The 27752-nt window shown below is 36.0% G+C and overlaps 3 protein-coding genes across 3 annotated transcripts in view; 1 reads left to right on the top strand and 2 right to left on the bottom strand.

Moving 5' to 3' along the window:
- Window positions 1–681: 681 nt before the first annotated feature.
- Window positions 682–6789, top strand: LOC128241744 (uncharacterized). The gene is made up of 5 exons (XM_052958807.1): window positions 682–1688; window positions 2189–2422; window positions 4168–4384; window positions 5382–5497; window positions 5729–6789. The coding sequence occupies exons 1-5, from the start codon at window positions 1202–1204 to the stop codon at window positions 6517–6519; spliced, it is 1845 nt and encodes a 614-aa protein (XP_052814767.1). The 5' UTR covers window positions 682–1201; the 3' UTR covers window positions 6520–6789.
- A 244-nt stretch (window positions 6790–7033) lies between these two features.
- Window positions 7034–11265, bottom strand: LOC128240972 (dnaJ homolog subfamily C member 22-like). The gene is made up of 6 exons (XM_052957959.1): window positions 11130–11265; window positions 10258–10395; window positions 9819–9929; window positions 8824–8969; window positions 7962–8141; window positions 7034–7483 (listed from the first exon to the last, which is right to left on the bottom strand). The coding sequence occupies exons 1-6, from the start codon at window positions 11263–11265 to the stop codon at window positions 7034–7036; spliced, it is 1161 nt and encodes a 386-aa protein (XP_052813919.1).
- A 2291-nt stretch (window positions 11266–13556) lies between these two features.
- Window positions 13557–27752, bottom strand: part of LOC128240971 (uncharacterized) — a 94645-nt gene continuing 80449 nt past the window's right edge. Inside the window, exons 46-54 of the mRNA XM_052957958.1 lie at window positions 24880–24970; window positions 23805–23873; window positions 22953–23146; window positions 22181–22254; window positions 21374–21526; window positions 19772–19798; window positions 18712–18928; window positions 18028–18084; window positions 13557–15612 (exon numbers count right to left, since the gene is read on the bottom strand). Of these exons, the coding sequence (XP_052813918.1) occupies window positions 15430–15612; window positions 18028–18084; window positions 18712–18928; window positions 19772–19798; window positions 21374–21526; window positions 22181–22254; window positions 22953–23146; window positions 23805–23873; window positions 24880–24970 (1065 nt within the window). The 3' untranslated portion in view covers window positions 13557–15429. The remainder of the gene's footprint in view (window positions 15613–18027; window positions 18085–18711; window positions 18929–19771; window positions 19799–21373; window positions 21527–22180; window positions 22255–22952; window positions 23147–23804; window positions 23874–24879; window positions 24971–27752) is intronic.

The following is a 27752-nucleotide window of genomic DNA, read 5'->3' as shown; positions in this document are numbered from 1 at the left end:
TGTCTTAAAGTTGGGTTAGAACTGCCGTGTTTTTGATTAAGGCCCCAAAAAAGTCTTCGTTTCCACCAACATCTCCAAAAATATGGTAGATAGGTAGGCCCAACCTTTTTTCTATTTTAATTTTAATAACGCGGAATTCTGTACCAAACCGACCTATAGGTGTATATCATTATCATAGAAAATTTTCAATAAAAAATGTCAAATTTTAACATGTTCACTCAAAAAGCGCACCGAATTTTGTAGAGCAATGCTACGCTGTGTGCGCCGTGATTCTTTTTTGTACGCATATCTTAGTAATAAGTAATATTTAAGAAGTCGTCTTTAAATAAACCTGAAGCGAGACCGGTTGTTTACAATTTGAGCCGTGCACGTGACCAATAAATCACGTGGGTTCTCCGCCGTAACCATGGTAAAAATGATGAAATAAAAGCTGTCAGTCAATTTTATTTGTTTAATCAATTCGCTTGATTACTTAAACCGTCGACCTCGTAAGGACAATTATTAAGAACATGCTCTAAATACGTTGCCAAATTAGATCAAATGATATCAGCGAAATCACCTTCATTGTTCCATTCCTTTGGTGAATTGTCACTATAATTGCGCGCATTGATCGTTAATCAATGAAGACATTGTCTATGAATGTTAATGAAATCTGAACATTTCTTAAGGCTTTAAAAATGATCTATCAAATACTTGAAAGAAACTGTCTTTTTTTTAATGAATTAAACTGTTTAAGGTTTTAATTGTTTCATTACATAAAATACATCGGTGGAGAACGGTTCTTAAATGATGTATCAAATACCTGAAAGAAACCGTCTTTTTGTGTATGAATTAAATTGTCTAAGGATATATCGGGACATAACAAGGTATCGTTCAACTTTGGTTACAGTTGGAGATGTAAAATTGAATTAACAATTTCTTTGATGAAACAAACATTATTTACATCTGTGATAAAACAAGCATGTTCTTTGGCTGTGATGAAACAAGCGTATAATCTAACTCTGTGATAAAACAAGCATATTCTTTTACTACTTAATAAAACAAACATTTTTGAGCTATTTGATGAAACAAACATATTCTTTAACTATGTGATGAAACAAACATTTTTGAGCTTTGTGATAAAACAAACATATTCTTTAACTATGTGATGAAACAAACATTTTTTAGCTGGATAAACATCTTATAAGGAATTTAAACGAAAATGACAACCAAACTAATGCGACTCGCATTAAATCGGGTCGAGAAACTAAACACTATAAAACCGCCTGAAAGAATCGCCGACGACGTCGCTAAGTACCTGTCAAAGTACCCGACGAGATGCGTTGAGCACGAGGAAACCGTAAAACGATTCTGCGCCGACCACGACGTCTTAATTTGTGACGTCTGCGGGCTGTCCAATCACAAATCATGCCAAAACGTCATGGGGTTCGACGACGCTTCTAAGGGCATTAGATCCAGCCGTGATGTGACCCTGATTGACAGCTCGCTCAAAACGATGATTAGTCAGTATGAAAAGATGTTTAAGGAGCAAACGGACATTTTAACGAACCTCACTGACCAAGATCGCGAGTTTGTGAAAGCGGTGAAAGCCTTCCGAAGCGAGATAAATGCCATACTGGACCGGCTAGAAAACGCCATATTAGTCAAGAAAGAAAATTATACAACCCAGAGGAGAGATATTGTCAAAGGTAAGATAGATGAGAATACAGTTATTAATACAGAAAATATGCAATAACACATATTAAGCGCTTTGTGCTAGGCCGCGAACAACAGGCGAACCCCGTTGGATCGAACTTGCTTGGCTCGGTTTCTTCGTTGGCTTATACTTGGTGTAAAGGACCGGTTTCCTTCTGCTGAAGGTAAGCATTCCCGCTTGGCTCGAATATTTCTCGAGGCTCAAGATATTTTTGACGGTCCGTTTGATTTCGAGACAAAGGGGTTCGAGTGGAACTTAGACTATACATGTATATTAATAAGCATATACATATACAATGCTGGTAAGACGTTGTTTGACTGTAAGCAGAGATCTTCCACCAGGGATCGAACTCAAAATTGTTTATAGCACAGAGGCAGACATCAAACCAACATACATGTATCCATTATTCTTCATATATGCCAAACGTCGAGTAAAACCAAAAAAAGTATATTATTTTATTTGTGACCTCATTTTAAGTCTATTGATTTACAGAACACAAGCAAAGCTGCAAAACGGCCATGACCTTGCTGGATAACTACAGCAAAGACCTTGACCGCTGTTACCTTGGCAACGATAATGGAGCGCTGTTCGTTGTCATGAAGAAAACACGCTTTGTCATGGATAAGTACGAAGAACAGCGCAAAAAGATATCCAAAGTTCCGAAGAAGGTTCAGTTAACGTTTATTCCAAATACAAGCATTGCGAAGTTCTTCCTTACTCTAAAAGGTAAGTACATATTACTTCACTTAGGCCATAATTAAAATAATGATTGATGTGGCCTGATCGACTCGCTAAAAATGTCCCCTGACTCGATAAGATTTGTCTGGAATAAGCACTATTAGTATGTTGGTACCAAAATAATTGGTTTGATTCGATGCAGTTGAATAACCATTTTATTTTGTACATGCATACTTATAACCCTTTAATAAACTTAGTGTCTGATTTTGTATACTGGCCCAGCCTCTGTTTAAATCTAACGATTCACCTGATTAAAATAAATGACCATTAAAACCCAGGATGTTCCGGTATCATAGCATGGACTGTTTTGCATTATCAACAACATTGTGACAAAGGATGAGAACGTTTATCAAAACGTTCCAAACATTCCTGGTTCAATTCAGAGATAATTCAATTATATTTTATATGTGTACGTGTAGCTCGCAGTTCATAGAAATGAAAAATCTTACCGACATACATGTATACTGTACTAAATAATATGTAAACGAAATCTTCTGTGTTAGAAAGAGGTTAACGGTTAAACTTTAAGCTTTATTTGCATTCAACTGGGACAAATAACATAATCATACGTCCAGCATTCACTAAGCTGACTAACATTAAATATGAAAAGAAACAGGAACAGCGGAAATGATTTTCCTGTTACAAAGAATTACTGATGCCTTGAAAAACACAGATCTCTTACCTCACGAGTAAAAATGGCCCTGAATTAATTCATTATTTCTACAAAGTCGAGTGTTTGCACCATGTACATTGCTTTGTTTTTCAAATAATATGTATTATTAATTCATTATTTCAAGTAAATACACCAAACAAGTAAAATACGACTTACCTTCTGCACGAGGATTGTATGCAAACTTTTTCCGACCGCTTAGGTCAACACTGACTTCTGCTTACTGCCATGTATGCCTTCATTCTGGGATCAGGATTTGTTATTGGTCCAAGTCTAAAAGTTGCACTCTTATTCCCCCATTAAGATTAACCGCGATTAATACAATTGTTTTAATAAAGCAAAACAGATGAATAAATATCGAAAACAATGGTTCTTATGAAGGAAACTGAGTTTTATTTCAAAGAAAGGTGCAGAAATCTAAGTATTTTTACCTTATGAGACGATAGTAGATCACAGTAAATCGTTTAGCATTCAGCAATCATTTAATATATTATTTTGTTTTCAGCTATTAAATACACGGTTACAATTGTGTTATCAGTTATTAATATTTTCCTTAAATGCATTATTAAATAAGTAGTTAAAGATTTATCACTTAATCTTTATGTTTGTTGTACAAGTGCATATATTGATTTTGAATAATAGTGTCACTTTAATTCATTCCGTGTGACCTTTTAATCTTACGCGCGAATATTTCGTGCTTATCAACGCCACCTTGTAAAATGCGTTTAATTTATTTTACTTAAACGTAGAAAATTATACTTCACATCTTTTAATTTGATTATAAACATGTAAAAAAAATAATTAGGATAGGAAATGCCTCAAAATGTTTAATAAACACGGCCCAAGATATTATTGTCCAGTAAATGTAAACAGCCAATACACTTCCATACGATGGTAGTCTTAATATGAGAGAGGAAGGTTTATTTCACATCCAAAAAGTCAAAATAATTGTTTCGATTTGAGAAAAGAAGGCCCGAAAATGAAAACAATTTGGTTAATCAAGACACTGCCCCATTTAAGAAAATAAATCGATATCTTTCATTTTACACCAAACTTTCTTTAGACTTCGGAGATATGAAGGCCGACAACTCTGTAAAGGACATGGTACAGAACATTGAATCTCAGGCCAAACCCCTGGAACGACGGTCCTCCCGGGCGAGCCTACACAGCGGCGGGCTCCCCAACATAGACCGGAAGATGAGCGTCACCAGCCTCCCCACCGACCGCCGCCTCAGTATAACGAATGTGGGAGGAGGTGAAAGAATCAACATTCATTCAAGGTAAGGATATCATAATACTATAGGCGATGTTTAAATTTGGAGCGTTAAAGGGACTGGACACCGGACGGTCCCAAAAGCGGCAAATACAGTATTTCCTTTTTCCTATTTCCGTCACTTTACATGATTGAAATAATGAACGCAACAATCATGTTGACGTCTCGTCTGTGTTTCGCCGTTGAAAAGCGCATAATAGTTTCCCAGTTTAAATTTCGAATTGGAAAAATGCACAAAAACAGCAAAAGATGGATGTGTCGTACGCGATGTGATTCATCAGTAAGTAGGATTCAATGCGTTCTACACAACGATGTCAATTTAAGTTTTGGCAATTGTCTTTTTTTCTTGCAATTGTATCATCTGGTGTCTGGCCCCTTTAACTACTGTTGGTAAATAAACTTGAATCAGTCTCAAAAAGCAGAATTGCAATGTCATTTTGCAACGAAGAGACGTTTAATATGAGCCGCCAAACAGCGGCTTCGAAAACCAGTCTCGTCACTTCAAAGAGTTTCGCTCTTGTGGCTACGGTTTAATTGGTTGAAGTGAGAATAATCCCAACAGTACATGTATCGATGTTCGCGGTGTATAAGCTTGCTTCTTAAGTAGTTAGTTCCATGAAATACGTACAAGTAAATGTCAAATCGCTGATGGCAGCAGTCGGTGTGATGTGTCTAGTCGATACATAGGTTATATATGTTGCACATGTTTTGAAATTTAATTTATGGATTAGAGGCGAAGTCACGATAATTCAAAGTTTAAGCTACTTGAAACGCTGATTCAATTTACAAACATCAGTATGATAGATTACTGTGTAAAAGGTGTAGAGAGAGGCTCGGTTTAATATATGACAAAATGACGTAGCCACCACCGCCTCCCACACAGACCATTTTCACAAACCTATCGGCTCCTCTAACCAAGGGCATAAAATACGCGTTATAAATAAGGTATATAAGTTGAATATAAATCTGATGGAAATTTTACTCTGTGTAATTACTGATTTCAGCACGGGGAGTCGTTCAGAGCGCGGGAAGAGCAGTCTCAACCTCCCCCGTATCGAGTCCTCAATCCAGGCCCTAAACAACGACAACCTGGTCAAGGCCCGTAAGCCAGTCCATGTTGGTAGGTAACAAATTATTTGCATTCTGTGCTCGAGATTTGGTGTTCTTTAGCCCGTCTGCTGTTGTTGTCTTTCTAAGCAAAAAATAAGGTATGGTCATAGCCATGGTTGACCTCGTCGTGCAAATTCGTGCAAATCCTTGGCAGTACTTCGTTTGTTTTGTTTCAATCACTGTAACATAATTTATGTTGTGATTATTTATATACATGTACTTCTTGTTTTCATTGCTTCAGGGGACATATCCGTGTTTCTAGACACCGATACCGACACACCATTTATAACAGGCGTGACGTTTATGCCAGACGATAGTGTAGTTGCAGCAGATGACGCCAATAGAAGCATCAAGGTGTTCACGCATGCGTTTTTCCCTGTTGCCATGACAGCGCTGACGTCACCACCACGTGATGTTGCACCAATTAAACCACAGCTAGTTGCTACAACGATTCCTTCCGAGAAAGCGATACAATTTATCGAACTTGGCGGGAAAGAACTGATACTACGAAAGAAACTGACTCTAGACTTTGAATGTTTTGGAATAACGTGCTATAACCAAGAGTTATACGTCACTTCCGGATTTTCGAACGAACGAGAAATCAGAATAATGTCGCAAAATGGAGAAGTTCGGAAACGCTTTCGACCAGGAATAGTAGACCTAAGATACCCATTGTACATTGAGGTTGATCCTAGATTTAAGACGATTTTCGTGACGGATTACAACCATGGAGTTATCGGACTTGATTTAACCGCGGGGGAATTAAAGTTCAAGTGCAAAGATACGGATGTGCACGGGTATTATAAAGGAGTGACCATGGGCCACAAGGGTGATGTTTTCGTGTGCACGTGGAATTTGCACGGAGTCAGTAAAGTCCATTTAGATGGTCGTGGTCTAGAAACGATTATCCCGATGCCGGGCAAAGAAGGGAGGAAACCTCATTCGATAGCGTTTAGCAAGAAATCAGCACGTCTTATTATCTCCATGTGTGGTGGAAAACGGGCGTGTCTATCTGTGTATAGATATCAGTAAAGAATTAGAACATGAGCCCGGGGAAATTGTATATCATTTATATTCTATTTTGAAATAGTGCTTTCTGAACTATGTATCTGTTTCTTGAAATGATTGATATAACCACATATTTACAGGATAAATAGTATATACTTTACGTATTTGAACTCAGGTATTGCAGGAAATTGATCGTATGTGCATCAGCATAACCTACTTATCATTCAGCTTTATAAACGGTCTTGAATATTATTTACAAATATATAGAAATAAATCAAACACACCATCATGGCAATTCATTCCTTACCCATGTATCAACGACCAATATAAAAGAATGATTATATGATACTCGTATTAGACTTTTCATTGAAATTTATTTAGACTCGACATTTCAATGTGGCCAGACAACAGCACTCAGTTCAATAAATTACTATACATTAATTACAAATTCATTTATAAATAAATATTGAAAGTTAAAACATACAAAATGTTACACATGTCACTATACGCTCTTTATAAAAAGAAGTCATTTAAAACACTAACATGAGTCATTCTCTTTGTCACAATAGCTTTGTTCTTCTAAATTATCAGTTTCCTCCTCTTCTTCATCATTCTCATCATTATGTGTATCATCGTCATCATTATCGGCGTAGTCTCCATGGTAATCATCACCATCGTCATCAAATTCTTCATTATCACCATGGTTATTTCCATCTTCGTCACTAGTTTGTGTGTCTACGTCATCAGAACCTGTGTAAACAGTCCCATCAGCTGGTTCAGACGACGTCCAAGTATTGATACGCTCTCTTTGCTGTTTAGCTTTGTTTAGCATACCACAAGCCTTTTGAATATCAAGAAACTTTTGTTCTGCTTCTTTTTGTACGGTTTCATTTTTCTTAGCAAATCTGTCGGGATGCCATTTGCTTGCCATTTTACGGCAATGCGAGTTTATCTGTTTCTGTGATGGGTATTTGTCGAAGCCTAGCACCTGTAAAACAGAAGGCAATAGTTCATGTTTTAACGTTCGGATCAAAATCAAGGTGTGTGCGTGCGTGCGTTCGTTCGTGCGTGTGTGCGTGTGTGCGTGCGTGCGTGTGTGTGTCTCTTATATAAGAATTGTATTGGTGTAAATACTGAGATATAAAAAAGCTACAATCAATAAAAAAGAATCTGTTGTAGGTCTGCGGTGTCTAAGGCCACAAAGTGCGTCCAAAACGTTATTTTTCAGCGGTTTCTGCCATATCTTATATTGAATATGACATCATTACGATATATGACCCCGGCTCTTTTCTTAACATTGGAATATGCAATAAATACATTCCGGCACTTGTTCAGTTAGCATTATCTTAAAAGAATCGATTTCTAATGTTATGATTCCCCGAATAAAGTCTGAGTCGGGCTGCTGCCAACCAACATATTTTTTAAGAAAAACCATATATCAAATAAGACAATGAATGTCGCCTAACCATGAACGCCCATGCGTCCCTCCCGGGGTCTGATATCTCCGCCAATGTACTCAGCAGCCGGTTTTGACAAGCGTCTAGGCCGTATAGGCGCAAACATGGGATCATGTCTTCCGCAGCTGTACGAGCGTCGTCCCACGGCTGCGTGCGCAGGAAGTTGGACAAGGCTTCCGGTAGCGTTATCTGTTATAATAAGGATATATACATGTACATGTATGTCAGTATATAGTTTGAATGTGAGTTTATTAGTCAATATAGAGTGTGTTGCCGGACAAGATAAACGTATTAAGATTTTGAAACAAGTGTGGTCAGGACTGCATTGTGGGGAACTAGAGTTCCCTGAGGAAAGTTCCTTCTCCGGCTTGGATACTACTAACCAAACTCAAATACGCCAACGAATGAGCTGCATGTACTTTGCTGACATGAAATCCGTTTAGATCATTCTTTATATGCTGGTGTTTATTAGTTTTTGATATTATGTCCTATTTTGATCATCATTTTTTACTTAATGCAAAACACAACATACTACCCAAGGTCCCTCAAAGCAAACCATGGCCTACATATTCGCCTTGACTGCTTTTCTTTTTACAAAGCAATTTTCATGATCGTAAGTGTTACGTTTGCTTTAAAATAAATCAACGAATTTGTCAAATTATTATACGAGCTATGTTAAATTACAGCTAATTGCAACACAACTTACCACAGTTCCGTTAAGTGTCTGCACTTTTGTATTAAAGTACAGGTTGGATCCCCATACTCCGCCATATGCCGTTATTCCGAGTAAAAGGCATCCGAATACTTTAAAATGTCCAATCAGATTGTTTGGCCTCGTTTTGGTGACCCAATGGGAATACAGCGAACTCACAAACGAGGCAACAATGACGCAGACGATAATGTAGATATTCCGACGGTTGAGAAGCAAATACTGTGTCGGCACGGTTGCTGCCGACGCAAGAAACGGAATGAAGAACGGAGCCTTCTGTGGCCCAATGTTAGAAGCCAAATACACACCTGAAATACATATTTACAAGATATTATACTGATGATACGGAACTGTGTAAACAGGTTTGATCCTGAATAAGAGCACTAGAAGCGCGTTTCTATTGGCCTTTCAAACCCGACGGAGTACCGGTTTCAACCAAAGACTAAGATTTATAACTTAAAGAGTTATGTCTTCGAAACAGTGCTAAAAATATCAATGAACTTAAGATATTTTCGTTCTTGCGGTAATATTATGTTTTTTTTATGTTTCTGGCTTCGTACATAAGAAATATACCAATACAAAAGCACTAATATTATCTGGTTGTCTTTCGAAAGAACTCAAAGGTGCAAAATAGTCACCAACAGAAGCCCTGGGCAGCTAGCAGGTATGTCATTATGAATCTATACCTGACATACCGTTAAGTACTATAGGGAGGAACATTGGTCAATAGTTGTTTTTAGGTGGTACTCTTAACCAATATAGTATGTCTAAGTAGTTGATACCCTTACGGCAACTGCCAGATATGCAAGGATAGATCCGTATCAGGCTTCTGTTGAGTAAATCTAACTAAAGCTTTTAGTTCAAACTTTATTTATTTTACAACGATTGTGAAGAAACTTATAATACAGGTAAGTCACTGTCGTTGGCAAAATGTTAGGCGAGACGGTGGTCTTGTGTTGAGGGGAACCGGAGAACCCAGAGAAAACGCACTTGGTGACCACCAACAAAACTCAACTGCGTCCAGGCCGGGGATCGAGCCTGTGTCGCTTTGTTAAGAAGCGAGAGCGCTAACCACTTCGCTAACCGGACAACTACAAGGATTTTTCTCTCAAGTTGTTACTCTACACTAAAATGATATCTCAGTACTCAGTTCTTACCGATTGAGGCCCCAAGGGCGGCTAACAGGTGTGACAGGATGGGCCCATACCAGGCTTCTACCGTGTAGTACTCAGGAGGGGCGTTGATGAGAAGTTTACCAAGTTGGTGGCCTGCAACGAATGCAACGTTGAAGATAAATGCTTTAGGGTGACGAACTGTACCATCCGCTTATGGCGTTTGCGCAATAACCTCAAGTATTGAGACCATATTCTTTTATTTCAAAATTAAAGTTTCAGATCATTATTAAATCTTAACTTTGTGTTGCAAAACACTCTTACAAAATTACAGTTTGTTAAAAAAAAGAATAGAAACAGAAAAAAGTTTTGAAATGAAAAACGTTAGGACTAAATAGTATGGTACATATGTAATATTAATGAATAGCTTCATGAAGAAAACATGAAGAATAGTTTGTGCTGCCGACACTAAAACCAACCATACCAATCATAAGCTGACTCCCCAGCAGTACAGGGCTGAATCCAGGACGGGGAGAATGTGTCTTCACCACGCGCATGTACTCCCGGAACTTCCGGTTATTGTTAGCCTCGTCAACGTAATCCTTGATTCTCGTTACTTCTGCTAAAAAATGAAATTTCAGGAACATTCAGTAAATGCTGATCAGGTTTATCAAAATGTGAATACGGTTAAAAATATGCTTTGAATCACGATGGAGTCAAAACTAGAGTTTCTTTAAAGGGGACAAGACATTCGGAACTCCTCGGCCATTTTTATTGAAAACAACCTCGTTTGTATGTGGACGGATTGCAATGTCATGAATCTTAACATTTAACTCCGCTACAAGTAGATCGTGTAGTAATTCAAGTTCAATTAAGCAGTAACATTGAATGACCAATTTTTAAAATCTTAATAATGTATGCAATAATACACTTTACTGGTAATCTGTTTAAACTTAGGTGTACAAAACACACGTTATAACACTACCATGCCCAAACAGTGATACATTGAATGATACATGTGTTTACCATGGTTTATTATTCATTAATACTTCCTATGATTGTTTATATCCTTTTTTTCTACTTGAATGATAGTATACATGTGTGAATTGTGTAAAGCTGTAAAGCTGTATGTCATTATGTTTTGGTTTAGACTATTTGAAAATATGATGTTTTATAGTTGACACTGTATCTATGTTATTATGTGTTACCGTCTTAAAATAAAGATGTGTTTATTATTATTATTATTAATATTATTATTATTATTATTATGATTATGATATTATCATTATTATTATGATATTATTATTATTATTATTATTATTATTATTATTATTATTATTTTATCACTCTACTTACACAACCAGCCGATGCCCATCCCGCCCCACGTGACCAGCCAGATAAAAGCCTGCCGGGGTCGGCCTAGGTATAGATGGTGCAGCCCCAGCAGTCCGCCAAACCCCCAAAGTATATACGTCAACGTAAGATTGACCATTGTTCTTTAAACAGTTGCTGTTTCTCACTGGTGATATATAATGTATTTTTGAAACAAACGTATGTTTGGATAGCAACGTCCAACAGCGATTTTCCCGTCTGTGGTGCACACAAATATATTTCTGCTTTTTCTTCTATACTTTAAATCTTGAAAAAAAATGTCATTACTACACCATGTATGCGTTCATGTGTATTTCCTTATTTTATCACCGAACTATTAACCTACACGCGCGAATTAAAACAATACGATGCAGCACAAGTTAGTTTTTCCGCTTAAAATCCGCAAACAAATTCCTATGCCAGAATATTTGAATAATTAAATTTAGAAAATTCTCAAAATTGTCCCAGTTATCGCAACTCACTTTTCTTTTAAGATATTTTAAATCCACGTGTTACTAATATTGATAGATTGAAATAATTTGCGGAAGTAAAGTGAATAAAACAAACTGCCCGAGGGATATTTGTATTTTTCAAAACTTGTCAGTTAAAACAGCGCGGTAAATACAAATGGTGTACAGCTTCAATAGATGGTAATTAATAATAGCATTTTAGCTGTCAAACAGTAATTTAAATGATGAATGAGAAAAAAAAGGTTTTGTAAAAAAAGCTTCGATTCTACGGTTCTTCCTGTACGGTTTTACAACCAATAGCTTTCGCTCTGAAATGCTGAAACTGATTTACATCATTGTTGTATTGTTTAATAAGTAAAATTAATATAAATTACAAAAAAAATCTTATTGTTAATGTGTTCAACAAAATCATGAAGAAATAAACGCCATTTTACTAGTATCGTTTGATATCCTGTGAGCCGGACATCGCGTGTACCTTTACGCTGTGATTGCTCACGCACCACATGTAAATTCAGTCGAAAGTTAGGTTGCCAAATTTCTTTCAGGTATACTGGAATAGGTTCTTGCATGAAACTATTTTTGGTGCATTTGTATTTGTCTTTTTAGAAAAAGCTTTTTGACGCCAAAGCTATGACAATACAGAAGAGACCAACTTTGTCGACGCCGAAGGTATGATAATACAGAGGAGATCGACGTCATTGACCCCAAAGCTATGAAAATACAGCGGAGACCGCCGTCGATGACGCCAAAGTTTTGACAAACAGAGGAGGCCGACGTCGTCGAAGCCAAAGCTATGAAAAAATAGAGGAGACCGCCGTCGATGACGCCAAAGCTTTGACAATACAGAGGAGGCCGACGTCGTCGACGCCAAAGCTATGTCAATACAGAGAAGATCGACGTCAATGACGACAAAGCTATGACAATAAAGAAGAGGCCGATGTCGTCGACGCCAAAGTTATGGCAATACAGAGGATGCCGACGCCAAAGCTACCAAAATAAAGAAGAGGCCGACGTCGTCGACGCCAAAGTTATGGCAATACAGAGGATGCCGACGTCAATGACGCCAAAGCTTTGATAATACAGAGGAGGTCGACGTCGTCGACGCCAAAGTTATGTCAATACAGAGGAGGTCGAAGCCAATGACGACAAAGTTATGGCAATTACGAAGAGGCCGACGTCGTCGATGCCAAAGCTATGGCAATACAGATGATGCCGACGTCAATGACGCCAAAGCTATGGCAATACAGAGGAGGCCGACGTCGTCGACGCCAAAGCTATTAAAACATAGAGGAGACCGACGTTGATGACGCCAAAGTTTTGACAATACAGAGGCCGACGTCGTCGACGCCAAAGCTATGTCAATACAGAGGAGGTCGACGTCAATGACGACAAAGCTAAGACAATAAGAAGAGGCCGACGTCGTCGACGCCAAAGTTATGGCAATACAGAGGATGCCGACGTCAATGACGCCAAAGCTATGACAATAAAGAAGAGGCCGACGTCGTCCACACCAAAAGCATGACAATACAGACGAGGCTGACGTCAATGACGCCAAAGCTATGACAATACAGAGGAGATTGCCATCGTCAACACCAAAGCTTTGACAATATAGAGGAGACCGACGTCGTTGAAGACAAAATATTGTAAATACAGAGGAGGCAATCGATGAGCTAAAGGTAGGACAATAAAGAAAAGGCTGACGTCGTTGCTGCCAAATGTATGACAATACAGAGGAGGTTGACATAGTCAATGTCAATGAAATGACAATACAGAAAATGCTGATGTCAGCAGCACAACATCAACAACGCCAAAGTAATGATGATACAGAGGAGCTAATAAAACAAGTGTATAAAATAACACACAAATTGTCATTGTATTAATTTATTTGAGTCAACAACATGTTCACAAGTAACAATGCTTAACAAAAATATAGTTGCAGAATTATAAATTAATGAAAAATAAAATATATCACAATACTTCCAAAAATACACCTTGATCAAGGGTTTATTTTCAACAGACAACTAAAATGTAAAATGGTATCACAATAACCAAAAATACATAGGATATTTTTATCATAATTAAATATCAGAACATATAATTACTTTTTTATATAAAGTAAAATGTTTATGTGTAACTTAACTTACTTATTGGTGTCCATTTTATTTTATTTAATATTATAACAAAAACTACAGGGACAAACCCAGAAGTCAAACATTTAACAAAGACCCTGTTTAGAGACAAATGACGTAGGCCTAATAGGCACCGAACAAGAGACACAGATATTTATAGCTATATGCCATAATGGAATATACAATTTTCATTTTTATAAAAAAAACTCAGTTTGTATCATCTTATATCCATATAAGGCAGTCAGAAGTTGCATTCAAAATGAGATTTCTAAATGTACATACAGTCGAACCTCAATAGCTCGATATCCTAGGGACCGGCCAAAATACTTTGAGCTTTGAAAAATTCGAGCCAACCTGGAATGCTTACATATAGTATAAAGATATCGGTACTTTACATCCAGTACTAGCCAAGCTGATTCGAGCAAACAGGGCTCGACTGAATTTTTGTACATACCCAGTTAAATTGTTTATCAATAAATGAAATGAGAAATGCAGGAAGAGTTTATAAGGTCTACACATGCCTATTGGCTACATTATAACTTGACCTCACAGTATCCCAATGCAGTTTAAAGAGGAATTTAGAAACCTAAAGGGGAAATTTACCCTCATCCTTGAATTAGGTATACCCAAATGTGAATAATATAGTACCAACGAAGTTGGTGTGTAACAACAATAAATGATATCTAAAGCATTACACATTCAAAAGAAGATGGTCAGCCGCAGTTAAATGGAGGCTGACCAGGTTATGAGCGTGTCAGCTACATTTGTTTACAACAAATCATCCCTTAATTACAAAGGGGGCTCGGATCCTTGACTTAGACTATCATCCTATTTAGTGATAATTTACGCCATGATCTGTTGAGAAATTTATATCTTAACAACTTATTCTATCAAATTGGTGAGCAAGGGAGACAATTCTGTAATATATATAATATATGTATAAATAACACCTTTAAAGCATAATTTTATCACTGGCCTCATAAGGTAAATAGTTAACTATATATATATATATTTTTATATACATATCAATATTGCTACGCTTTTATATATATCTCATTGGGAAAAACTAAACAGATAATTTTGTTCATACCACAATTGATCACTTACATTTTATAATTGATTATATTTATAGTTAATAATATTGTTCTTTTTTTGCAAACTACACAAGGTTACTATACATAAAAGGATGATTTTGGAACTATATCAAATAACATTTTTCGTCTTTACTCCAGTTTTGTTGCCTTGTGTTTTTATGTTCATTTGCTTAAAAATGCAAAATTTTACAGAAATAAACCAAGAAACTATATTTAAGGATAGCTAAAATTATTTTAACATCCAATCCCTAATTATTAATTCACAACAGGAAATAATCCCTTCATGACCAAGTCTGATATAAAGAGTAAACATGAAATATCAAACAGTGGTAAATGGTGACCAATTTATCAAGTTCGACACCGAAGAAATCAGTACATTTCAGAGGTAAAAATCAGCAAGTGTTTACTGATAGACCTATTTTGTCATAAATGGTCAATAAATTTCACAGGTAAAAAAAATCCACAAATTTTGTAAGGACACATATCTAAAGAAAGTAGCAACTTAGGCACCAAATTTTATTGAAATAACAGAAATCAGAAGAAAAATAGTTATATAATAAAATTAAGAGAAATTCTTTCTTAATTTAAAACATCAGTAAATGTTCACTATTTGACCAAGTTTGATGGGAGGAAAGAGTGTTGAACCAAGGTCAGTTTTTGTGAGGGACTTCTGTTTCCCTGGCGACCGTGTCCTTGACCCCTGTTGACCCTGATCTCCTTCACGAAGACGCTTGACAAACACTTCTGGGAGGTGTTTGGTTTTTTCCTTTCCTTGCTGAAAAAATAACAACAAAATTCTGAATTTCTTTAGATTAAACATGGTACCTGAATATTTTTATGTACTTTAATCTTCCCTTCGACATGTTGGAGCGCTTAGAATTACATTGAGAATTAAGCCAATTTAATGAAAACATTTGTATCTTTTTTTGTATTTGTAATTCATAAGATAAAGGTACAATCTTACTCCCAAATAAGATGGAGTGCATCATCAAAAGACCACTTAAAAGTAAAATTAACCAAAGTCAAGTACAGTCGAATCCTGTTGACTTGATATCGCAGCGACTGGAAAAATACTTTGAGTCTGGGGAATATGGAGCCAATGCTTACAAAGAGAAAAACAAAATTGGTCCTTTGAATAAATCAAGTTGGAGCCAACAAGGAAATCGAGCCAAGCAATATCAAACCAACAGGTTTCGACTGTGTATAGTTCATACAACTGTCAAATCCAAGTGTGTGTATTTCACATGCAATAAAATACAAGCACATGCAAGTTAATAGCAGTGTTTTGACTTATGATCTATACTACATATTTTTACAATATCCATGCTTGTTTAGGAATTATTCTAATAAAAATGCATTATAATGAACCTATGATGTTCTGTATAAGTTTGAATGATAAATGATACCTTTCAAAGTATAGATATTCTTTCAAAAGTAGAAGATTTTAATAGAATATATTCTAATGAATATTATAATTAAAATTTAGGATTAAAAAAATACATTTCAAATCATAAATATACTTTCTAAAATAAAAGCCTTTTATTAAAATTTATATCATCATTAAGATTAAAGTTTTCCATAAAATTGCTCAGCCATAAAAAAAAATATACACAGTAAAAATTTTATATTTCTTATTTTTCATCTTTTATACAACAAATTTTATGCATACTATATATATTAGGAAGTGAATGAGTTTTACAAAGAAGCCTTTAACTTAAATAAATATTATCATTAAGATCAAAGTTTTTCAAAAAAAGTGCTTAGCCATTAAAGAATAAATACACCTTACATTATGATTTTGACAATCTTTTTCATCTTATGTAACAACAAATATTTTGTGCAAACTATTATAGGAGGTGATTATGTGTTTACGAAGAAGCCTTTTATTCTAATAAATATTATCATTTATTTCAGATTCACGTTTAGAAAAAAACAGACTCAGCCATAAAAAAATACACATAAAAAATTTAACATTTCTTATTTCTCATCTCATATAACAACAAATATTTTGTGCATACTATATTTGGTGGTGATCATCTTTTACAATACCTATGTACCTCTGTCTTTCACTTCACGGTATATTTTATTGGTGGTCTGAATATTTTTCATGTACTTTGACACCTTCAAACAAGAACAGCCCATTCATTTGTGTGTTTATAGTGATCATTTAAAATGTATGTAGTATGAAAATGTTATTCTTTCATTTTACAACAAATGTTCTATTTTTGGGGTAGAAATAAGAATGAGTGCCCTTATGTCCTGGTGGGGCTAAAACCCATGAAATCTAGGGTGAGTGGTGGACGCCATACCACTAGACCACTCTTAGCCTTGTAGGGCTCAAACCCACGACCTTTTGTGACAGAGGCAGACACCTTACCCTGGTAAGACTCAAACACACAACCTCTTGGGTATTTCACCCTAAACCACTCTCAACCTAAGACAACTCTCACCCTGGTGGAGCTCAAACCCATTACCTCTTGGGTGAGAGCAGGACACTGACTACCACTTGACCAGTTGTGTCCTTGTGGGGATCAAACCCATGGTCTCTTAGGTGAGCGACGGACACTCATACCAGAAGACCACCTTCCACCCTGGTGGGGATAAAATACACAACTTCTTTGGTGAGAGGCAGACACCTTTACCTCTTTATCACTCTCATCCAATACCATAAGACAACTTTTACCCTGGTGAGGCTCAAACCTATTACCTCTTGGCTGAGAGGTGGACACCACTACCATAAGACAACTCTCACCCAGGTGGAGCTCAAACCTATTACCTCTTGGCTGAGAGGTGGACACCAATACCATAAAACAACTCTTACCCTGGTGGAGCTCAAACCCATTACCTCTTGGCAGAGAGGTGGACACCAATACCACTAGACCACTCTCACCCTAGTCAGACTGGTGGGGAGCTAACAAACAATCTCATAGTGTGTAGTGGCCTGTTGGGGCTTATATATATATATTATATATGACATCTTAGTAAAGAATTGGACACCAATACAACTAGACCACTCTCACTCTAGTCAGACTTTTGTTAATGAATTTTAAAGAACTTTTTCATGTTCTAAAACCATGCTGTTAATGTTCATCACTTCATAAGGTAATGTATTAAATTCAATTGAAATATCATCATGACTTGACAAGATATCAATTGCTTTGTTCATGCTGTTACATTTATCCTCAAATACCTTGGAACCAGGTCTCGCTTTTTCAGCAGATATTAAAGCAGGAATAAACCCTAGTTTCTAGAGTAACAAACGAAAAGGCATTGAATAAACAACAAATTTTCAAAGATTAAAATAGAGAGACAGTTTGTATTAAACATATGATAAATGATCATGAATCAAACTATAGCAAGATATGTTAAGAAAAATACTCAGATAAGAGGTAAAAAAATTCTAAACTATGAAAACTGGTCATGAGGTCTATTAAAACATATTCACCTTAAACCTCATGTGATTTGATTATATCATCACTTTAGTGCTAAAACAAGAGAATGGAAATAAATGCAAAAATGCTTATCTTTAAGCGAATAAAGGGGCATAACTGGACAATAATTTTAGCCAGAGTGATTGGACTTGATACATATGTGAATTCTTAAAGCTGAACATATGTACCAGGTTTAATTTTAATAATCTTCAACATCTTTTTTTAATTTATTTTAGTATAGCTAAAAACTAGACGAATCCATAAAGATAATGTCATATTTATCAGTGGTCGAAAATAACACTAGCCCACAAGCCCTGCACTGGTAAAATGACCCGGGCTTGCTCAAATTGATGCCAAGCAAAATAATTCAGGCTCGTACATCTATAAGTCTAATTTCGATGACTGATGTAATGTATGTTGATATATCAGTTGATAATACTTACTGATGTGTACAAATGCATCTTTTTCTTCACTAAATGGTAGTATTTACAATAGCTCTCATGGTCTTTCTTTACTGATGGGTTATTTGTGCGGGAATCCTTGGCAGGAGGTGGTGGGAGGGGGAATTCCCACTCATACTGGTTTCCTGCAATCTGATTGGTCAATGAAGGTGAGGCTCCTTTTAAATGTGGAAAATGGAGTTCCTGCTCACTGTCAGGTCTGAAAATCAAAAAAAATATAATTTAAGTACATTAACATATATTAATCCACAAATAAACTTCTTTTTGTATCATGTAATTGATGATAATTGATGATAATGTAAAACAAGAGGGCCCTGAAGGCCATGTATCGCTCACCTGATCCAATGAAGATCATCAAGAATAACATTCTGATCAAGTTCCATTAACATATGGTCATAAATGTGGCCTCTAAAGTGTTAACATGCTTTTCCTGTTTTTTGACCTGGTGACCTAGTTTTTGACCGCACATGACACAGATTCAAACTTGGCCTAGAGCTAATCAATATATACATTCTGACTAAGTTTCATGAACATACAGTCATAATTGTGACCTCTAGAGTGTTAACAAGCTTTTCCTATGATTTGACCTAATGACCTAGTTTTTGACCACACATGACCCTGATTCAAACTTGACTTAGAGATTATTAATATATACATTCTGACCAACTTTTATGAAGACACAGTTTTAAATGTGACCTCTAGAGTGTTAACTAACTTTTCCTTAAATTTAACCTGGTGACCTAGTTTTTGACCGCACATGACCCAGATTCAAACTTGGCCTAGAGCTTATCAATATAAACATTCTGACTAAGTTTCATGAACATACAGTCATAAATGTCACCTCTAGAGTGCTAACAAGCTTTTCCTATGATTTGACCGAATGACTAGTTTTTGACCACAATTGACCTAGATTTAAACTTGACTTAGAGATTACTAATATAAACATTCTGACCAACTGTCATTAAGATACAGTTATAAATGTGACCTCTAGAGTGTTAACCATTTTTTTTCTTAAATTTGACCTGGTGACCTAGTTTTTGACTGCACATGACCCCGATTCGAACTTGGCCTAGAGGTAATCAATATAAACATTCTGACCAAGATTCCCGATGATACAGGCATAAATGTGACCTCTAGAGTGCTAACAAGCTTTTCCTATGATTTGACCTGATGACCTAGTTTTTGACCGCACATGACCCAGTTTTAAACTTGACTTAGAGATAATAAATGTAAACATTCTGACCAACTTTCATGATGAGTCATAAATGAGACCTCTAGAGTGTTAACAAGATTTTCCTTCAATTTGACCTGGTGACCTAGTTTTTGACCCCAGATGACCAAGATTCGAACTTGGCCTAGAGCTAATCAATATATACATTCTGACTAAGTTTTATGAACATACAGTCATAAATGTGACCTCTAGAGTGCTAACAAGCTTTTCCTATGATTTTACCTGGTGACCTAGTTTTTGACCGCTCATGAACCAGATTTATACTTGGCTGAAAGATTATTAATATAAATTTTCCGACCAACTTTTATGAAGATACAGTCATAAATGAGACCTCTAGAGTGCTAACAAGCTTTTCCTTCAATTTGACCTGGTGACCTAGTTTTTGACCGCCCATGACCAGATTCGATCTTGACCTAGAGATTATTAATATTAACATTCTGACCAAATTTCCTGAAGATACAGTCATAAATGTGACCTCTATAGTGTTAACAAGCTTTTCCTTTAATTTCACATGGTGACCTAGTTTTTAACCCCAGATGACCCAATATCGATCTCGTCCAAGATTTTATTGAGGGTAACATTCTGACCAAGTTTCATTAAGATGGTGCCCAAATTGTGACCTCTATCGTGTTAACCGTCAAATTGTTGACGACGGACGACTATGACGGACGACTATGATGGACGACAGACACAGGGCGATCGCAATAGCTCATCTTGAGCACTTCGTGCTCAGGTGAGCTAAAAATTAAATGTTGTGCATTACTCCATAAAATTTGCCATCGTCGGCAACCACGATACTTTCTTCCGTTCACTTCATACATACCGTGGGACAAATGACTGACAAAATCTCATTTTAATGAATATGCATGAGGCAGGAGAGACAACTCTTCTTCCAATGAATTGGCCAGAATATTTTTCAACAGTTAAGCATCTGGTACTTTGCGGATTAAATGAAACTGCCTCATTAATTATTCATGATTATGATATTTACCTTGCCAAATTGCCCATGGTACACAACAAAGCACAGCGTAGTATTAATCGGCGGTATAGGACAATAATAATTTGCTTGCTGAATGACATAAAATACATAAAAGTTATTGCAGTTTTGACATTTCTTCTTAAATTTTAATGGTAAGCAAAATGCCCTGGTTGCCATGTAGAGTGATGTGTGGCAAACAAAAGAAGCAATACCAGTCAGCCCAAGTCTGTTCTTTCAAAGGGTCTATCATGCCCTGGTTGTGATATTTGGGGATGCAGGGTGTGGGAGTAGACCGATATGTTGCAAACAATAGAAACAATATCTGTCAGCCCAAGTCTGTTCTTGTAAAGGGTGTAACATGCTCTAGTTGCGGAGTTTAGGAATGCAGGGTATGGGAGTAGGGCAATATAATGCAAAACAAAAAGAGACAATACCTGTCAGCTCGAGTCTGTTCATGTAAGGCATGTATCATGCCCTGGTTACGGTGTTTAGGTATCCTCTGCGGAGGTTGGGTGTGGTCTTTTAGTGTCGGCACACCCGTTGTCCACTGCATCTGAAGAATGCCATAGTTAGACAGGCCTGCATCCCTGTATGACAGAAAAATATGCATTTGTTTAACAGGGAAATATATACAATGTAGCATAATCAGGAGAATCTGAACTCGAATCACATCATCATTGGTAAAATTTTCTGAGCCATGAAAATGAAAGGCCGCAGCCACTCTTCTGTATATATTTTGAATATGCAATACAAAACTTTTTGTTTTAGTTAATTAAAATACTTCTGGATTAAGCTCTACTTTCAAAGCCCTTGAAGTAGATATGAATCCATCTCCAAGTCAATTTCCTGTTTAGAAATCAGCACTGGTGTCGATTTTGAGTGGTCAAGAAAATATGCCCCTTGTGGGGATTGAACCAAATAACTCTTCATTGAAATTAGGAACTTCTTCGAGGTTTGAATACCATAATGATTTTTTGTTTTCAATTAATATCTATTTACAGTCTAATCATGTTGGCTGAATATTACTTGGCTTGATTTCCTTGTTGACTAAAACTTGATGTGAAGCAATTAGGACCAATTTATTATTTTTTCTCTATGAAAGCATTCCCGATGACTCAATTTTTCGCGAGGCTTGAAGTGTTTTGGCCAGTCTCTGGTATATGAAGCCAACGAATTTCGACTGTATATAAATTTCTAATCACAGTATTTCACTGAGCTTTTAATAAATTAAATTAACATACTCATTCTGCGTATGTACAGCCAGTTTTCCAGGAACTGACTCAATCCTGTGTCTTCCATCGCCTGGGGCCGCAACCTAATAATAAAACATGATTTTTTCAAGGCTATCACAGGTGATGCTGACAGGCCCCATTTTCTCAAAACATTTTACGTACCTCATAATAGGATCAAGCTCTGCAAACATTTTTTTATTGGGTATATATTCGTTTTTTACAGAGTTTTAAATGCTTGTCAAGTAAATAATATTTGAGATAAATAAGATAAACTACTTTTTGTTTTAAAAATCATATTAAAGAAGTAATTTTGCTAAATCAAATAAGGTACTTATTTGAGTTATGTTTAGGATTTTTTGAGAAATTAGGGCCATGCAAGGATCTTCTGATATTCACATTGAAATGAAATCCTATATGGTTGCTGTTTTCATTCCACCTTGTTTTCTCACAAATCACTCAGGTTGCTATTCAAAACATTGCAAAATATTCAATCTACCATCTCTCATTTTGAATCTTATGAATTTGCTAAAAACCAAGAAGAACTGAAAAAATGACCATGCAAAATTAAACCATTTTCCAATGTACAGTATTATTGGGGAAAAACTTCATGTCACTCATAATATTTATATGCATCTTAAGAAATGGACAAAACACATGCAATTTCAACACAGTTTTACATATACACATATCTCAAATGGAGATCTCTTATATTCTATTTTGTTTATTTCAAGCTTGTATAAAGGGAATATGGCTTATCATAGTCCAAAAACACTTTTTATACCTTCTCTCCGACCCTGACTGTCTGCAGAAGGCGCGTTCCTGCTTCACCTGGCAACATTGGCAAGTTCTCTGCAAAGTATGAAATGGGGGGCAGCGTCGATGGTTTCAGCTTTCCTTGTATCATTTCTCGTCGGATTTGCTCCATCTGACGTCGCTCAGCTGCATAAGGGACCATCTCAAAGAACTTTCGCCAGTCTGTAATAAATGGATAAAATGCACCATTAGTTAGCTAACCTAGCTAGGGGTGATCTCAAAATGAATAAAAACAAAAGGCTATATCAAAACATCTATTATTGGACCAATTAGCAAATTTTGAGGGGTGATCTCAAAAAACGACAGCAAGTTGGAAAAAGAAGGTAAAACAAGAGCACCGCGGAGTGGGTGCCAACGCTCGTCTGTAATTCCAAGTCGAAAAGGGGGGATAACTCAATATTAATTAAAGGCAAAATTATATGACCTGCTATAAACATGCATAGTGTTAATAGGAACACGTGTAGCAAGTTTAATGTGAAAATGTTGAACGGTTTTTGAGTTATGAGGTAAGGTTAAAGTTTTTGGACGACGACGCAGACGCAGACGCAGACGACGCCGACGACGCCAAGGCTATCACAATAACTCGACTTTTTTTCTTCGAAAAACAGACGAGCTAAAAATAACAAAATTATTTCCTACACAAATATTATACCAGTAGACAATATTGATTTTGTTTTGTTTTTGTGAAAACCATCTGAGTGTAAACATTGTGAATTTCAACAATGTGATGTAATTCAAGGCAAACATAATTATACATGATGATGTCATTGTGCATAATTTGTTCTGTTGAATTTCAGATAACAGTTTTGATTTCCATTACCTTGTGGTGTACGAGGCCGCGACATGGGTCTAGGACTGCCAGACTCAGATTTCACAGGAGAGAGAGGTGCTCCGGGGTGTCCTGTAAATGCAATCAACATGGGATAATTACCGTATTATAAATTTGAGTTCATTTCTTACAATAGTCTTTAGCTTGATATTGTAAATACAACTATCAGTTGATAAATATAATGCTCAAAGGAATTTCCTGGTTAGGAAGCATTACTGGTGTCCTTTTGACAGGCTAAAAGGGCGTGCACCATGAATGACCTCTAAAAAGAGAAGTGGACACCTATACTGCTCTCACATGTATTTATAAATAAATAATTAATTAATCTGCTATTAATCTTCAGTTAGAGTGAAGATTCAAAGTTTAAGGATGAACAGTTATCAAACAATCGTTGTCCAAAAAGAAAATCACCAAGCCGGCTGCATGTATTCTCAATTTATGAATTTAGCACATCAATAAATGCGTGGATTAAATGCCTGAAAGTACCAAAACCTGTCGCTTGGTTCCAGTTTTATTTTCTTGTAATAACACCACATATTGTTGTTCAAAATTTAACATCCTAAAACTTATCTAAGACACTGGCATATTTATAACTCCATGCCCGGACCAGCACATAATATCTGAAATGGTATTTCCAGCTTCCATACATCTAAAATGATTTTAAAAAAATCAAATTGGAGTTATGCCCAAGATCCCCAAGCAAGCTGAGCCTTCCCTACGCCCCTTACAGACTTGATGGCCATGGTGAGATCGGCAAGGGTTGTCTGTGGTTTTAACAAGGGGCATTTCATGATGATGAGTATTAAAGCTAAAGACTTTCCTATACATATTGTTTTTGGCAATATGTGTACCAAGTCTTCATGGATGGTTTTTGAGTTATAACCTAAGTTGAAGATTTGCACAAAGATGACATCATGCTAAAGTAAAGGCTTGTTGAGAAATAGAAAAGCTTAAAAATTGAGGGGGAGAGGGGGGAGCCCAAGGTGGTGACTGAGGGAGTAAGTCAACTAGATAGGTCAGCCTTCAAATAATTTGGACTAGCTATGCTCCTGAAAGACAATAAAACCTATCATACCTTGTCTTACGGCACGACCTTGACTGAATTCTGACATGTCCTTCGAAATCCCAGAATCGTATCCACTCAATCGGTCTGTGATCTGAAAATGAGACATCAGTATTAGCTACTATCCTTCATCACCCTTTCTGTAGCCAATCAGCATCCAGCATAATATAAGAAGATGGATGAAATAAAAAATGTTCCATCTGTTTTGATATTTAATGTCACTTAGAATCTTTTTACTCCAGTCCCTTATCAGATGCAAATTGATCATCTCCTGCACTCACTTTCCTGTGGTGCTCTGGCCCCAATTCCTCAAAACTTCTTTATTCCCTCAATATAACAGGATTAAGCTAAGCTCACTATTTTTCTTTTGATTTGCATAATAGTAACTTCTTTAAGAGTGTGTATACTTTATATTGGAACTATCTTTATGATAAATCACAATAAACCATTTTTCTTTTATCAAAATTCAATTTATTACAAAAAAATGTTTGTTTTTTTGGCTAATTCAAATAAGTTGTTTAAGCCAGTTAAGATTTAGAGGTTTTGATAAATGTTAAAACTCTTTCTATAAAATGTTATTGTGCTTATTAAGCATTTACTTTCATCACCAATAAGACAATATTTTGCATTTTTAGCTGAAAAAAAACAACAAATTTTCGTAAAAGCAAATCCATGGTCGAATCCAATATCGACATATTGATCTGACATTTTTCCACAGTGAAATGAAAACATATTGTTTCCTGCCTATTTACCTTGACAAAATACTTTTTCAACTTGCAATTTTGTACAATTTTATTTTTTGATAAATACTAATTTTTTAGTTTTACCAAGTTCAACTGTCATATATTGAGAAATGTTCTTTTGTTTAAGTCGGTCAAGGGGCAGATACCTGAACCATCTTGAGCTAAATGTTTTTTTCATGACACATTCAACAGCCTGGTGACCAACAACACCATGGCTATATCAGTATTTTTTACTTTATCTCTTTAAAATATCAAACAAACAGCTTACGAATACCTGTTTGTAAAAGTGATCGTAAAACGCAAGCTGATCACTGCAGTTATAAAAGGATATCTTTTCAATTCCTGTTTGCCAAATCTATCAAGTACTTGGGAACAGATAGCTTATGAATTCCTGTTCGCCAAATCTATTAATGTAATTAGAAACAGACAGCTTAAAAAATACCTGTTTGCCGAATTTATCATAAAACACAAGCTGGTCACTGCTGTTATACAAAGGATCGCGTTCCAATCTTTTGTTCTCCTTCATTTTGTTATATACTCGGATACGCGGCAAAACCCCCATTATTGTCTCACGTTCCCGACTTTCAGCTGTTTTCCCACTGATTCCCGTGTTAACCGTATTACATGTGCCCCGACTTTGCAAACTCCCGCGGGATAGGTAAGACGTAATACTCTCCCCTGAATATTGACTTTTCAGGGATTTCGGGATATTCCTAGTTCTAACGCTGTCTGCTTTTGATAAATGAGATTTAGACGTTTTGAACGTCTTTGCAGAAAGTCTCATTAAACTAATCCCAGAGTCCTTGTTTGACTGAGTTGAATACACAGTCTTCACATCAGCCATTTTGCAATTTGGTTCTGTTTTGATGTCAATATCAGTCTCTCTTTTATATTAAGAGTTCCCAGGACTTTTCTTCACACCAAGAATTAATCCAAAATTGTTCTATTATAAACAACTCATCCATTTTGCATTTTTTTTTTTTGAATTTGCATTTAATTTTGTAGTCCTAAAACTTAATGAAAGTCCATTCTGTTATGTTGTGTGGCATTTTTAAAAATATGATTTTGAATTAATTTAGCAATTGAGTTATTTTTCCACAATTTTTGACGACAATTTTGACACACTCTTAATTAAAAAACTTCTTTTTTATTTTGCATAATCATTCAAAAAAGGGAAAAGCCCCCGTTTAAAAGGTTCAAGGCTTAAATTACAAGTGAAATCATTCAGTACAAGAACAGTTTACCATAACTCAACCAAACAATTCAGATATCGCATTCATAATCTGGACATTGATATTTTCAATGAACACAATTAAATTCAATTAATAACTAAAACAGTACCTATCTCTTACCTAAACAATTATCACAGACAGTGACTCTATACAATGGCAATGAAAACAATATGCCTTTAATGAATAATTTACAACCAAAGGTCTATTTAATGCACTGTGAGTTTAAATGGATATTTGCTCTTGTTTTCATGCACCGTTTCATAACTAGAAAAAATAAACTTAATTTCAGGTTAACAAGAGCAATATCTATTACAAACGTTTTTTGTATTTTAAAATTTAAATACCAGTACATGCATATTAGATATCAGTTTAAACATTAAAGGGACTAAACACCAGATGGTTTTAAAATCGGCAAATACAGTACAGTAAAACTGCGATTGCTCGAGGACGCCGGGGTCCGAGCTGAAATCTCAAGGGAACCGATGTTTAAAGCGACTAAACAGCGGAAGGTTCCAAAATCGACAAATACAGTATTTCCTCAAAAGAAGACTAGAATTGTCAATATGAGCTAGGTATGAAGCCGATAATACATCATTTTACATGTTTAAAATTTTGTTGCTGTCTCAGCTGAGTTTACCCATTTAAAAATAGCGTAAAATGGTTTATAGTGTGTATTATTATTAAGCATGTGAAAGTCACATGATTAGTACAGATACATAATATACCAACACTATTTTTCAATTAACTGGGTATTACATGGTAGACAAATCCAGTAAATTCTCTAAAAATATGCAAAATTTCTTACATGCCATATTTTCTGGAGACCATTCAAGGGGATTTGTTCAAAAGGCTGAAAATTCAGGGGGATTTTGGTAGTATTCAGGGGGGATATTTAGCAGAT

This window comes from Mya arenaria, chromosome 7, assembly GCF_026914265.1.
Source record: "Mya arenaria isolate MELC-2E11 chromosome 7, ASM2691426v1".
Taxonomy (NCBI): Eukaryota; Metazoa; Mollusca; class Bivalvia; order Myida; family Myidae; genus Mya; species Mya arenaria.
This window is presented reverse-complemented; position numbering and strand designations above follow the sequence as displayed.

Excerpts from the sequence above, each read along its gene's own strand:
- LOC128241744 (XM_052958807.1), top strand. The coding sequence starts at position 1,202 with ATGACAACCAAACTAATGCGACTCGCATTAAATCGGGTCGAGAAACTA. Across the intron at positions 2,423-4,167 it reads GTTCTTCCTTACTCTAAAAG|ACTTCGGAGATATGAAGGCC; the intron begins GTAAGTACATAT and ends AACTTTCTTTAG. Across the intron at positions 5,498-5,728 it reads CCGTAAGCCAGTCCATGTTG|GGGACATATCCGTGTTTCTA; the intron begins GTAGGTAACAAA and ends TCATTGCTTCAG.
- LOC128240972 (XM_052957959.1), bottom strand. The coding sequence starts at position 11,265 with ATGGTCAATCTTACGTTGACGTATATACTTTGGGGGTTTGGCGGACTG. Across the intron at positions 10,396-11,129 it reads GATGGGCATCGGCTGGTTGT|CAGAAGTAACGAGAATCAAG; the intron begins GTAAGTAGAGTG and ends TTCATTTTTTAG. Across the intron at positions 8,970-9,818 it reads CGCCCTTGGGGCCTCAATCG|GTGTGTATTTGGCTTCTAAC; the intron begins GTAAGAACTGAG and ends TATGTATTTCAG.